This window comes from Rhamphochromis sp. 'chilingali', assembly GCF_963969265.1.
Source record: "Rhamphochromis sp. 'chilingali' genome assembly, chromosome: 8".
NCBI lineage: Eukaryota > Metazoa > Chordata > Actinopteri > Cichliformes > Cichlidae > Rhamphochromis > Rhamphochromis sp. 'chilingali'.
Window position 1 is genome coordinate 37,112,044 of NC_137935.1, and position 14,002 is coordinate 37,126,045.

Genomic DNA, 14,002 nt, shown 5'->3' on the forward strand with positions numbered 1-14,002 from the left:
TGTTTCCTGTCTTATTGTGAAAGTCTTTGTCTTATGTTGGTGTGTGCAGCTTAGCTCCCCCGTCTCTTTAGCCCTGATCTCCCCCAGCTGTGTCTCCCTTCTGTTGCCCATTCCCTCATTACTACCCTGTGTATTTAAGCCCTGTGTTTTCCCATGCTCGGTGTCACGTCGTATCATCAGATTATGCCTGTGTGTTTCTGTTCTCCATAGTCCATGTTCACTTCATGTTTTGCTTTCGTACCAGCAATAAAGCTGAGGTCTTTGAGTTTCAAGTTAGTGTCTGAGTCCTGCGTTTGGATCCTCCTCTCCGCCTGCCCGCACACAGAGCCCTGACACCTGTGGTGGTAAAGAAAGCATCATTGCACAAAAGTGTGTGCTAGTCCAAATCATTATTCCCACAGTGATAATACAGAGCCATTATTTTCTTTCCATATTAAGTTAAAGCTTTGGAGATGGCCTGCCATTAAACTTTAAGTTGCTGCAGGAGTTACAGTGTAGTGAAATTATTTTTTATTGAAAATTTGTCTGTCTGCTGTCTGTATGAATGTGTGTGTTGTAGAGTCTTGTTTGAGGTCTGATGGTCTACAGTTAGCCGGATGTCAATGCTGAGGGAAATGGATACGATTCATCATATTTAAATACCGCCAGGAAGAGAGGGGCGGGGTGGTGGGGGACTCTGGCAGGATAAGCAAATAAGCAGCTTGCAAAAAACCTTTAAATACCGCCTATTATAGGAAAAACGAAACCTAAAGGTGGGCTACCTCGCGAAATTCAGAGCACTCTACAGCTCAACAATCTTCCGTCTTTCCGTTCAGGGATATGGCTTTTTATCAGCAGTCACCTTTTTACAACCCGGTAAGAGAATAAAATATGTTCATCTTAAGACTTTTCGCTCTTTCACGGACGGCAAGAATACTCCTCTCTCACGGCTGCTCCGTTAGTCCGTTACGCAAGGCCCGGTGAACGCAGCGAACACAAACAGGCAGTGCGAGTTTTAGACCTCGCTGGTCGGCTTGGTTATACGCATGAGAGTAAAACGTTTTGGGTTTTTTGCGCATCATAAAAGTTTTGTTTTGTAAAACTTTCCGATCTTTCCAAAATGTTCACTTGCGAGCAGCGTGAATGAGGAAGTGTACACTGCTGCTTCCTGAATCTAAACACTGAAGTGAACTTTGGCCTCGAGGTTTTCAGGGAAGAAAAGACACATGCAGATGCTTGAGTCCGTGAGGCGTCTCGAGTTTTGGCTCCAGTGCAGCGGTTAGGTGGGAAACAGATGCGCAGAATATGAACAAAAAGAAAGTTCGAAAACAACCCGAACAACTTGCGTTATTCCGATACGGATATAGCGTGTAAAATATCGAGCCAGAACAGAATTCATATTTGGACATGTTTAGTGGCCCAGAAGTAAATACATTTGCTTAAACATCTGCGACGCACAAACAAACCAAGTGCAATAAACAGTGCGGTTAAGACTAACTGCAGGCTTTAAAACTGGTGTCACACAACTTAAACTAAAGATAGTGTGTAAAAGTCTATCAATAATAGAAGATCAATAATTAAAGTCACAGCTATTCTCTGATGTTCTTGTGTAAAATGGTATTCATTATTTCTATATTCCACTTCCTATAAGATCAGATTATAATAGTGAAGCTGCAATTCATGCATGACAGTTTAGCAGGAAGTGGTTTACAGCAGCAACATCCTTTTGCATTTTTGAGGCCTTTCCCCCTTCTTTGGTTCTAAGTACATCATGAGTAGCAGGACTTTTATTGGGACCAGATATATAATAATAACACTAATAATAATAATTATGCTGCTGATAACATGTATTATTGTTGTCCTTTGTATATCTATGTAAAGGTGTCGTTGGGGTGAAAATCTTTTTTCCAGGGAGAGACGATAAAACACTTTCTTTTCTAGACTCTACATTTTTTTAAATGTATTATTTATTTATTTTAATGTGAGTGCCAACTGCTGGCTGCTGTGGAGGTCCTGGAGGTCCTTACACTGGGACCAGGCTGCATTTTTAGGTTAAAGTCTGCCATGTTTAGGTTGAGGAGGCTTCCTGTTGGCGCGCGTGTGTGTGACTGAAGTTTGTAATAAGGAATAACTGAGTGCTCAAATAGAGTGTTATTGCTTTTCCCCACCCCAATGAGTTTAGCCTAATTCATGTTTTTCAATCACTTCCTCCTGTGTGTGTATGCTGATATGTATATATATTTATAAAGCCTATAGTCCGACCATTTAGCAACTTGTTGTTGGTATTATGTTTTCACCATTTACAAGTTACTTAGTCATATATCCCGTTCCATTGGTTTGGAGTTCTGGGGGCATCAGTCAATGCAGAGTATATTGGAACCCGCAATCTCAGCTCTTCTGATGGTACACTGAAGTCTAGCGCCAGTCGAGAAACAGCCATCGCCCAGTTGGAATTTGTGAAATAAATATATCTGCACCATAAAAAAACCTTAGAATGAAGCAAATAATTTGTGTTCTTCTTTGTATGATATCAACAACTGTGCAACTTTGTGTACCAAAATATTCTCAAAACTGAACAAATTAAAGTTCACAAATATGTGTTTTTCCAACTTAGATGTGAGTTTTCATGTCAATTTTGCCAGCCTTTTCTTCTTCTATTAAACTGCTGCCAACATAAAAACAGACATTCATGAAGGAAGAGACACACATATTAAAAAGTTAAGAAAGTGATACAAAGAGCACCTTCAGGAAACAAAGTAGCTACAAAATATGTAGATATATATCCATTAGAAAGAAAAGAAAGAATGATCAGTAACAAAATGACACTGTTTCTTTGGTTTATGTGGCATTCTAACTTCATGTATTTAATTTTTGTAGCATATTAGATTTTGCAGTCAAAATATAAAGCCAGTAATTAGATGTTTATCCATGTTCTTTCTAGATAATCCCATTCACTGGGTCAATCCAAGGTGGTCTGCAGGAGGGGAAGTCTATCACTGTCAGTGGACGTGTCCTACCTGGGGCTGACAGGTCTGTCTGCTTGTTCCTTTATTTATCAGCAGAAGTGTTTTATTTGTTAACCCATAATTTTCTTCAAAGCTTTCGTCAACAACTATTTTTTTTTTTGCACAAAACAAGACGAAACTAAATAAAAACGAATGCAGGGGGACATTAACACTTTCATCTATAAATAAAAATGAGATGAAAATGTTCTGGACTGACAAGATCCAATCAGAAGTAATTAAGTCACCAAAACCACGTGAGAGTGTTCAGTCCACTCAATGGGCAGATGTGTCTGGGGCAGGAGCAACAAAAGTAAATACAGTAAGAAGTTACTGTGTGAGAAAAGATATGTTTGTTTCATTGAAAGTTGATAGCCCATACAGACCGCTGCACATCTGTGTTAAGGGACAGCCACTTAAGAGGTCACTATTAATCATGTGTCTCATCACATGAGCCAAGGTGTTTTTTTGGTTTTTTTTAAAAAAGGCATGGATCTGATATGCAGGGTCGAGAACCCCAAAACAGGAAGTCTGGGTCGGCTCTCTGTTTAAAAAAAAAAAAAAAAAAAGACTCTTCTAATGTCTGAATTTTGTGTGGGTGAACATGACCCAGCTTCGACCTTGGCAGACCGTGGCAGGCTCAGCTGCAGGGGAGGGGTGGTGCAGTGAGCTCAAGGGGCAGTGCAGGGAGGTTGGCAAACAGGTGCACAGAATCAACTAATGAGGTTTCTCCCTGATATATAGCGAAGTGTGAGTCAACAGAAGGGGGACTAGCTGGAAAGCTGGTGGAGTGGGTGCCAAATAAATGTTACATATGTGCTGTTGCACTAAATGCTCCTCAAACGTAAACAACATACCAGTGTGTCAGGTCAAACTTTACACACACCTTGACCTTGTGTGGGACTGCAGGAATGTGGAAGATAAAAACATGTGTCACCAACCTATCATTATACATGATTCTGAATAAGAGAAAGTGTTGTTATCCCCCTGCGGTTAGCCTGACCACTGTGCTGTTGTCCACAGACCTCACAATGCAGGGGCTTGGGTGACCCCCCGTTGAAAGGCCAGTCAACATCTGACAAGGCACAGGAGAAAGTGCTGTGCTCACATGAAAATAAAATTAGGTTCTTTAGCATTACCTTAACCTGCCATGTTTGGATGAACAGAAAAGCAGAAAAGGTTTACTAGGTCATATTAATGTATTATGTTTTTTTTCCTGCATCTTAAGATCTTATTCTCTTTCTCTCCAGTAAAATAAAAAGTACAGACTGTTCATTTCTTTGTAACTTACAAAGAAATGAATGTCTGTAGATCATTGCCCCACTGTAAGGAATGTTTTTGTTAATTTTTAGTTCTTTACTCAGCACAGTCATTTAAAAACTCCAAAAACTTAAAAATTACAACTTATACTCATTAGTTGTCTGTGAATATAATCACATGATACATCCATATATTCCTTCTTATTCACTTTCTTACTCACAGGTTCCATGTGAATCTACAGTGTGGTTCCATGGCTGGTGCGAACATTGCTATCCACATTAACCCACGCTATGAAAGTCAGCATTATGTGGTGACCAACACTTTCCAGAATGGGAGCTGGGGCACTGAAGAGAGGAAGTACAATTCCCCATTTCCTGCTGGGTCCTCTTTCACTCTTGTCATTGCTGTCACCCGGGACTTCTACCAGGTCAACTCCTAAACATTTTAATATGATCTACTCAGTTGACATTTCATTTTACTGTATTTGTGTGTTTATTTAAGTGTAGAGCAGATCATTCATATCATAAAAATCTATTTATTGTATTGAAAGTTTTATTTAAAAAACTAGAATTTCTTAAAATACTCTTCTTTGTGATTCTTTCTCTAAAATCTATTGTTGTGCAAAAATAGTTTTTACTGTTTGGACAATAAGACACAAATTTAATTCCATATGTACTATTACCAGCTCAGCATCAATGGCTGCTACTTTATGGAGTACAGACATCGCCTGCCATTTCACCAGGTTGACACCATCTCAGTGGGTGGAAAAGTGGAAATTTCTTCCATTGCTTTTCAGAACCCTGTGGTGAGGAAGTTTACACAATTTATTGGCTGTTTATTTGAAATGCATAAGTAATATAGCAGCATAGTTGGTTGTGTATTTGTGCTCATGTTTGAATAATCTTAAACCTGATAAATAATCAAGAATATGATAGAACAGTGATAACAAAGTGGTTTCTTTTTGTATTTTATTTCCTGCACAGTCAGCTTTTCCTGCTCAGCCTGCGTTTGCTCCACAATTAGGCTTTCAACCCCAGCCCGGATTCCCAGCACAGCCCGGATTCCCAGCACAGCCCGGATTCCCAGCACAGCCTGGATTTCCTCCTGTAACACCAGTGAGTATCGTGGTCAGGTTCTAGTTTGTAACAGCAGTATTTTACTTACATAGTGTACATTAGAGGTGGGGGTGCTGCTTGTTGACTTTAGCTAAGGATATAGTTGGGCGGTGTAAGTAATACTTTTTAATCCCACTGACATGGCTTCTGTAGAGAAAGCAGTTTGGGGACAAGGAGGGGGACTAACCCATCACTGGGGGAGAGGTTACTGAGGTAGTCAAACAACTAATTCTACTTTGATGGCCTCAGAATCTCATCTCTGCTTTTTGCAGATGATGTGGTTCTGTTGGCTTCAAAGGTGGTGCCCTCCAGGTCGCACTGGAATGGTTCTCAGCAGAATGTGAAGCAGCAGAAGTTAGAATTAGCATCTCCAAATCTGAGGCCATGGAAAAGGGTGGAACACTCACTCAGAGCCAGGGACAAGTTTCTGCCCCAATTGGAGGAGTTTAAGCATATTAGCGTCTTACTTACGAGTGAGGGAAGAGAGGAGCAAAAGACTGACATACAGATTGGGGTGGTGTCTGCAGTGATGTGTTGTGGAAGTTTTCCATTTAAATAAAGCCTGCAGACGAGCGGTGAGCGGTAGCTAACGTTCTTTAATCCAAACACACAAAGAACAGAAAACCAAGCTTGTGGAGAGCCTACATGACCGCGGGACAGACGGTCAGCAGTCTCCCTGAGCCCAGCATGGCTCTCAGTTAAATACCTTCTTCAGGAACAAAAGGCAGGTTCACACTCCCTTGCTACCTCCCAGAGTCCTTGAAAAGACAAAAGACTCTTCCTGTGCTCTGCTTCCCCCAACTTCCTTACTACACCCCCACCATTTGTCTTACTGTATGAGTGTCAGACATGTTAAAATTCAGTGGCACCAAGGTATCATACAATAAAATAATGTGATTAATACATAAGTAAAAGAAATTCCTATACAGATGTGAATGCTGTACCAGGCCTTCATGGTGAGGCAAGCACAAATACACTTGTCGAATAACATACCTGCACCTCATCATCATGAGATGGTAAATGGACTGGTTCTTATATAGCGCTTTTCTACTCATCTGAGCACTCAAAGCGCTTTACACAACTTGTGCATTCACCCATTCACATCTTTCGTTAGTGCTTTATAGCTAACATTCACACACATTCATACGCCGATGGAGTATGCAATTTGGGGTTAGTATCTTGCCCAAGGATATTTGGCATGGAGACTAGGGGAAGCCAGGAATCAAACCACCAACCTTCCATTCCAATTAGTAGATGAACTGCTCTACCACCTGAGCTACAGCCATTCAAGAGGGGCTCAGAGTAGAGCTGCAAGTCTTCTACTTCAAAAGGCACCAAATGAGGTGGGCATCTGAATTTGATGCCTCCTGAACAGCTCCTGGGTGAGGTGTCCCACGGAAGGAGGCCTAAGGACTCAGGACATGCTGGAGAGATTATATTGCTCAGCTGGCCTGAGTGTTCCCCCAGATAAGATGGAGGAGGAGGATAGACAGAGGGAGGTCTGGGCCTCTTTGGAAATGGATGTATGGATGCTGTGTGTAATCCATTATTGTAAATTTAAATGTCATTAAGAAATTATCAGACAAAATAATTTTTTCAGTGAATACTGTTAAATGTAATAGAATCAGTGTTGAGGCTGACAGTGGGTGATTTTCCCAACAAGGATAGTAAAATCACCCACTGTCTATAGTAAATGAGAGAAAAAGTCTTAGAAATCAGATAGAAAATCAAGTAAGAACCAGGTGGTGTCTAGATAGCAACAAATAAAACAGGTTTTCGCGTTTTCCAGTTCGGGTGTACAAAGCTAAGAGTTAGGATTTCAAATGAATTAAAAATCTGTATTGTCTATGGTTGGTTAATAAGCTGCAGTGGAAGATTGCTGCTACTCTTCCTCCTCTGCCTTTGCTTCAAATGTGCTGACAATTAGTATGACTCTGTGTTGATTTATTCAATTTAACATATTCAAACTGCTGCAACCTGGTTTCTGAAAGGCAAAATAAATAAATATGTTGATCAATTATTAAATCATTTAATAAAAAATCATTAATTAAATGACAGGGACTTACAAGAGAGAGACCTAATGCTTAATCACCCTGTTTTACTCTTTAGTGTTGCTAAAGATGCTATATTGTTCTTTTTTTGTGAATTTTCTTTGTAGTAGTATTAAAATGGATGCACGAGACTTTTGTGAAAGGTAACGTTCTGGCTTCTAAAAATGTGCTCATTTATTTGTGGCTAAAACATTGTCCCTAACCCTACCTTTAACCCTAAAGATGTCACTAGTGAACTGATGGATGTTAAGAAGGTAAATCTTACCTACCTGTAGTCAGAGTTGCAGTTTTTCTGTTGAAATAATATATATTTCTTGTGTGCAGGTGGTTCCATACAGGTCTGCCATCAGTGGTGGACTAAGACCTGGCAGGACCATCACCATCCAGGGAACTGTATACCCAAGTGCCACAAGGTCAGACTTCATGATCAGATGTTGCTTTATTTACTTTGAAACTAGCATATATCAATTTAACAGCAAACATCATAACTATGTAGTGAAGTGAAACAATTAAGAATTAAACTATACAGTGAGGGAGATAATTATTTGATCCCTTCCAAAGAAATGAATTATGGTGGCTTCATTTTAATGGAGAAGAGCACAATATCAACAAAAAATATGGGAAAAAAACATATTACATAAATGTTAGAAGTTCATTTGCATGTCATTGAGTAAATCAGTTTTATCCCCAGGCAAGACATGACTTAGTACTTGGTCGAGAAACCCTTGTTGGCAGGCATAGTGGTAAGATATTTCTTATAGTTGGTTACCAGGTTTGCGCACACACAAAGCACAGATTTTGACCCACTCCTATGTACAAAACCTTTCACTATCCTTTAGGTTTTTGGGTGCCACTTGCCTTCATTATTGTGCACAGATTTTATAGGGGTGGCTGTGGCTCAGGTGGTAGAGCAGATCAGCTACTGATTGGAAGGACATTTGGCATACAGACTGGAGGACAGTCTGTATGCCAAATGTCCTTGGGCAAGATACTAACCCCAAATTGCCCTCTGATGTGTCTAAACTCAAGTGCAACTAATAAGCATTCACACACAGATGAGTGTGTGAATGCTTATTAGTTGCACTTGAGTTTAGAGGTGCTTGCTTGAGTGGGTGTGATTGGATGAATGAGACATGTTGTATAGAGAGCTTTGAGTACTCTGGGAGAGTAGAAAAGCGCTATATAAGAATCAGTCCATTTACCATTTTCTATAGGATGGAGGTCTGGTGACTGGCTAGACCACTAACATGACGAAACATCCTTTGTTGCCTTGGTGTATGTTTTGGTCATTGTGTTGGCCATGCCAGAAGACCCATTCACAACCCATTTGGCTGAAGGAAGGAGGTTCTCATTCAAGATCTTGCAGTATGTGGCCTGTCCATTGGCTCGATGCTTGACTGTGGATGCTGTTCTTTGGGTCAGCATTGCTCTTCCTCCAAGCATTGTGGGTCGAGTTGATGCCAGAGAGCTCAAATTTGGTTTCATCTGACCACAGCACTTTCTTCCAAGCCTTCTTTGAATTAATAAAATGTTCACAGGCAAGTTAAAGACGGTCCAATACATATGCCAGGAAGTGGTGCTCCAGCGATGCGCTGGGAAGTTTTCACGACCCTCTGCAACGCCTTCCAGTCCGAGGTAGAGCAGTTCCCGTACCAGACTGTTATACGGTTGGTCAGGATGCTCTCGATGGTGCAACGATAGAAGTTCACCAGGATGTCTGAGGACAGGTGGTTCTTCCTCAGAGTCCTCAAGAAGAAGAGGCGCTGGTGAGCGTTCTTGACCAGCTTGGAGCAGTTGGTCGTCCAGATGAGATCCTCGGAGATGTGGACTCCCAGGAACTTGAAGCTGCTCACACGCTCCACAGCCGTCCCCTTAATGTGGATGGGTGGATGTGGGTCAGCCTGTAGTCCACGATGAGCTCCTTGGTCTTCTCGGTGTTAAGCAGCAGGTTGTTTCTGTCGCACCACTCAGCCAGACGATCCACCTCCTCCCTGTAGGCGGCCTCATCGTTGTCACTGATGAGGCCAATCGCCGTGGTGTCATCTGCAAACTTAATGATGGTGTTGGAACCATCAGCAGGTCTGCAGTCGTGGGTGAAGAGGGAGTAGAGGAAAGGGCTCATCACACAGCCTTGTGGTACACCGGTGTTCATCGTGATTGTAGATGAGCAGCGGTTATCCAGCCGGACATGTTGGGGGCGGTTGGTCAGGAAGTCCAGTAACCATTTGCAGATGAGGGAACTGATGCCCAGGTCTGTCAGTTTCCTGATGAGTTGTGAGGGGTGGATTGTATTGAACGCTGAACTGAAGTCTATAAACAGCATTCTGGCGTATGTGTTGTTGTTGTCCAGGTGTGAGAGGACAGTGTGCAGTGCGATGGAGACTGCATCCTCTGTGCTCCTGTTCTGATATAGTAGTAGTGTGTAGTGTGTTACCAAAAGTGTATTTCGTGGCTGCGCTCCCAGCTACCTTCAGATCATTACCAAGGTCCTCTTGTGTAGCAATGGGCTGATCCACCACTCTTCTCAATGAGACAAAATTTTGCAGTGATGGTCATTTTATATTTCTTCCATTTTTTAATAAGTGCACCAACAGTTGTCACCTTCTCACCAAGTTTATTCTTCATGGTCTTGTAGACTATTCTAGCCTTGCGCATGTTACAGTTTTGTTCCTGATGTCCTTTGACAGCTCTTTGGTCTTGCCCACAGTAGAAGAGAGGCTGGGATAGAACACATTGATTCTGTGGACAGGTGTATACACATAATGAGTGGACATCAGGAGTATCTGTAATAGACTGATTGTAATCTGTGTGCCACACAGGGACACAGCCAATGTACAGAAGCCAGAATTGTGGTTGTAGGTGATCAAATACACATTGAAATGTTTCATCTAAAACAGTTTGAAATGTAAATTATCTGCCAAAGCTACAGTAACATAACATTGCTCTTGAATTGAATCTTGTTACCAGGAAAAAACAAACTTAAAAAAACATAAGAATTTTTTTTTTGCCAGCCAATTGGTAACCAAACTGTCCTGTCTGTATAATTAGAGACTTAAATTACAAAAGAAATGATTGATTAATTAGTCACTGGTATTGCGTTATTTTGTGTTTCGTCACAGGTTCACTGTGAATCTTAGCCACCAGTCTGGCATCGCTCTGCATTACAACCCACGTTTCAATGAGAATGTCGTGGTGCGAAATACCAAGCAGTGGGATCAGTGGGGCTCCGAGGAGCGTGGTGGTGCCATGCCTTTCCACCGGGGTCAGCCTTTCACGGTACGACTGAACATACACACTGTACAAGTTTCAGTAGAAGTCACATTGCTTTGTGGTACACTGCTTTTCATTCATGACTTCACATAAAATAAAGGAGAATTATAGGTGATCTGACCTCGGAGTACCATATAACTTATGTTTCTATTGTGTCTCATGTTAAGTGTGCTATCTTTAGCACGTTTCACTGTAAACAAACTGATTTCACTAACAAAATGATCTTTTATTTCTTTTTAGTTGACTATAAGTTGTGAAGCTCACTCCTTCCGAATTGTGGCCAATGGGATGCAGACCCATACTTACAAGTATCGTTTCAACCCCCTGCATGCCGTTACCTCCCTGGAGATTGACGGTGACATCAGCCTGACCTCTGTGATTGTGTAGAGATGCAGGACCCTGTTGCTGTTGGCAGCATTTTGCAGCATTTCCCTAACTATAGCCACAGTAATTAGCCATTAATTGGAAGTTTGTGCTAACTGCTTAGTTTGATTATATAATGTACAAAGTATAATCAACATCTCTGCATTCATTTTATAATCGCCTGATTCTATAATATTGTATGCTCTATATTTCTGAAACATGGTCACTCTTGAAAGAAACAACCATTATTGGTTATCAGGGACGCCTAATTTACACACATACATTCTGTCCAATGAAGGCAAAAAAAGAGTAAACATTTTAAGCAAATGTAACACTGTCTAGTTGGAAGTTGGATTTGTCACCAGTATTGTAAACTTGACCCATGTTCAATCATTTTCTTAGTTGAGTTCAGAAGCTTTTACAGTCATTGGTCTGGTGACACAGAAAGCTAGACAAACACATCCATAGGTAATTTCGAATCACAAATTAACCCACAATGGATGAATAACCGCTGCACCACTAAACTCAGGTGGTGCCTGAGTAGTTGATTTTCTTCCCATACTGTAATTTTTATATTTTACTTCTTATCATTCTGCACTTAGATCATTACTAGCCAATCTCTATAATATTCTTTACTGCATTTCACATGAAAATGTAGGGTGGTCTTTTCTGTCTAAAAGAACTGCTGCTTATGTTAATGTTTATCTCTATGATGTTTGTTGGCAAGCTGCCATTTTTCAATACTGTGCTCGACAGTTTCCCTGAGCCATATCCAACTTATTTCAGTTACTTTTCCAACACTGCAAGGTCTATACTGAGCCTCTGTCAGTTTCTTTATTCCAGCTATAGAGTACATATAAGACCGACATAACCGCAGTAAGCAACAGGTTGGTGGTGTCTTATTATGAAGCTTTGTTGTTGTCATCTTGATATTTTAATGAATAAGGACAAAGAAATCTGTCAACATACCAGGTCATGGTATTTATGCAAGCCACCAGGCTGCTTTTTAAAGCCACTTTGTGGGCTAACCCACTGCTTTGAGGGCTGTCAAAACATTAGATATTGTATTGATCCACATGATGCCACGTCATTAAGACTCTGATGTTGTTGGGAGTGCAGACTTTTGGTGGGAGTTTGAATACAGCCTGATAATGTGAGTTTCCACCGACAGTTATTAGATCGCTTTTACTTATATTTTCAACTTTAATATTTCTTTTATTACAAGCTGATGTGTGATGTAAGTGCTGCATAAAAATAAATAAATGATTGCAATGAGCACAACAGTTTGGGCTTTGGAGTTAATTTATGTAAGAATAAATATAATCTTGTCTCTTTGTCAACAATCTGACTTTACAGGTACTGGAACTGGAACCACATAGTAACCTTCCATCATGGCCACCAGAGAGTGCTATAAGGCTTTAGTAAATTGAAATCAGTGTCATGAGACACTGATACAGAGATATGTCATTATATGGCCTGCAGTTTGAAGATAATGTATATATTCAAGATTCAAGACCATTATTAATCCTATGCAAGCACAACAGAAATTCAGTCATGCCAGCATTACATGGTGCACAACATTAAAACACAAAAATAACAAGTGACACATAGTCACAGATAATCTCAAACTGGTATCCTAAACATAGTGCTGTACTCAGATGATTTAATCTTTGTGACATGATCCATTATCCTGCAGGAAGCAGCCATCAGAAAGAGATCGACATGATCAGCAACAATACACAGGCGGGCTGTGACATTTAAATTATGTTGAGCTGGTGCCCAGAAAATATTCCCACATCATCACACCACAAGCAGCGGCCTGAACAACTGATACAAGGGACAATGGATCCATGCTTTTAATGTTGTTTATTCTGACCCTGCCATCCAGCTGTAGCAGTAGAAATCAAGACTCATCAGACATTGCTGTCAAAGTGTGTGAACTGTTGCCTCAGTTGTCTGTTTTCAACGGACATCTGAAGTATATTTTGTCCAGTTTTGTGGACATATGCAGTCATTTTTAACATCAGCTTTGGATAATTAAGCTCTTGGAACTGCACCAAAAAAAAAAATTCATAATAATAATGATGCAGGCTGTGTTCAATTTTCAGTCATCCAGGTCATTGTAATCTAAGGAGCTTGAATACATTTCACCTCAGACTTCAATATTGAGGCTTTAATGCTCCTCAGTGTACACGGCACAGTCCAGAAGCTGCAAACTAGTAAAAAAGACAGCACAGACCAAGACTATCGTGCTGATTAAGAAAACAGTAAAAGAAAATGCTGACAGTAGTGTCCAGATCAATATAGTGTTTCTTTTGATCAGTACAACAGTTTACACCTCGGTAATGTAATTTCAGGGCCATGTTTCTATGACTGATTACAGTAGCATTGCTATCTACTCGTTTTCAAAGTTGAGGAGCTGTGTCTCCAGTTCCAGACTGGCCTACAAATCTATGAATAATCTACATTCATTCAATATACCATTGCCATTAAACCAGGCTGAAAAGTTACTAAATATTTGACACACTAAGCAGGAGAGAAGCAAGGCAAACCCATTTCCAACTTTTTTTTTTAATTTCAGACCAAAACCACTATGATGATTATCAAACAATAAATAATAATAAACAATAAATAGACAGTGGTCCACCCAGATATTCAACACCTCCAGCTTTTAATCTGTTTCACACATGGAATTGTTTTCAGCTCTTAAAATAAGAATTCGAGTTGTCGTTTTTTTAAATTTCTTTCATTCATTTTGAGCCCAACTGAATTCACTAAGCTGCAGCTCCAGACCCCAAGCTAACAAAGTGTAATCCCAAAACATTTTGTCACACATCCAAGTGACTTCTTCAGTCTGCCCAACCTTATAAACAGTACATTTGCACAATGCCTGAAACTAGTACCACAGACAAACAATGGGCTGTAAGATCAGTTTCTTGATCATTAAGAAACTGATTGTTTA

At 40.5% G+C, this 14,002-nt stretch overlaps 1 protein-coding gene across 1 annotated transcript; it reads left to right on the top strand.

Annotated features, from left to right (window-relative positions):
- Nucleotides 1-678: 678 nt before the first annotated feature.
- LOC308400579 (galectin-9-like) lies at nt 679-12,323 on the top strand. Its single transcript, XM_080888364.1, has 8 exons — nt 679-855; nt 2,921-3,009; nt 4,464-4,668; nt 4,927-5,046; nt 5,225-5,356; nt 7,732-7,820; nt 10,527-10,683; nt 10,918-12,323. Exons 1-8 carry the CDS (start codon nt 820-822, stop codon nt 11,062-11,064), a joined length of 975 nt encoding a protein of 324 aa, XP_080744490.1. The 5' UTR covers nt 679-819; the 3' UTR covers nt 11,065-12,323.
- Nucleotides 12,324-14,002: the final 1,679 nt, after the last annotated feature.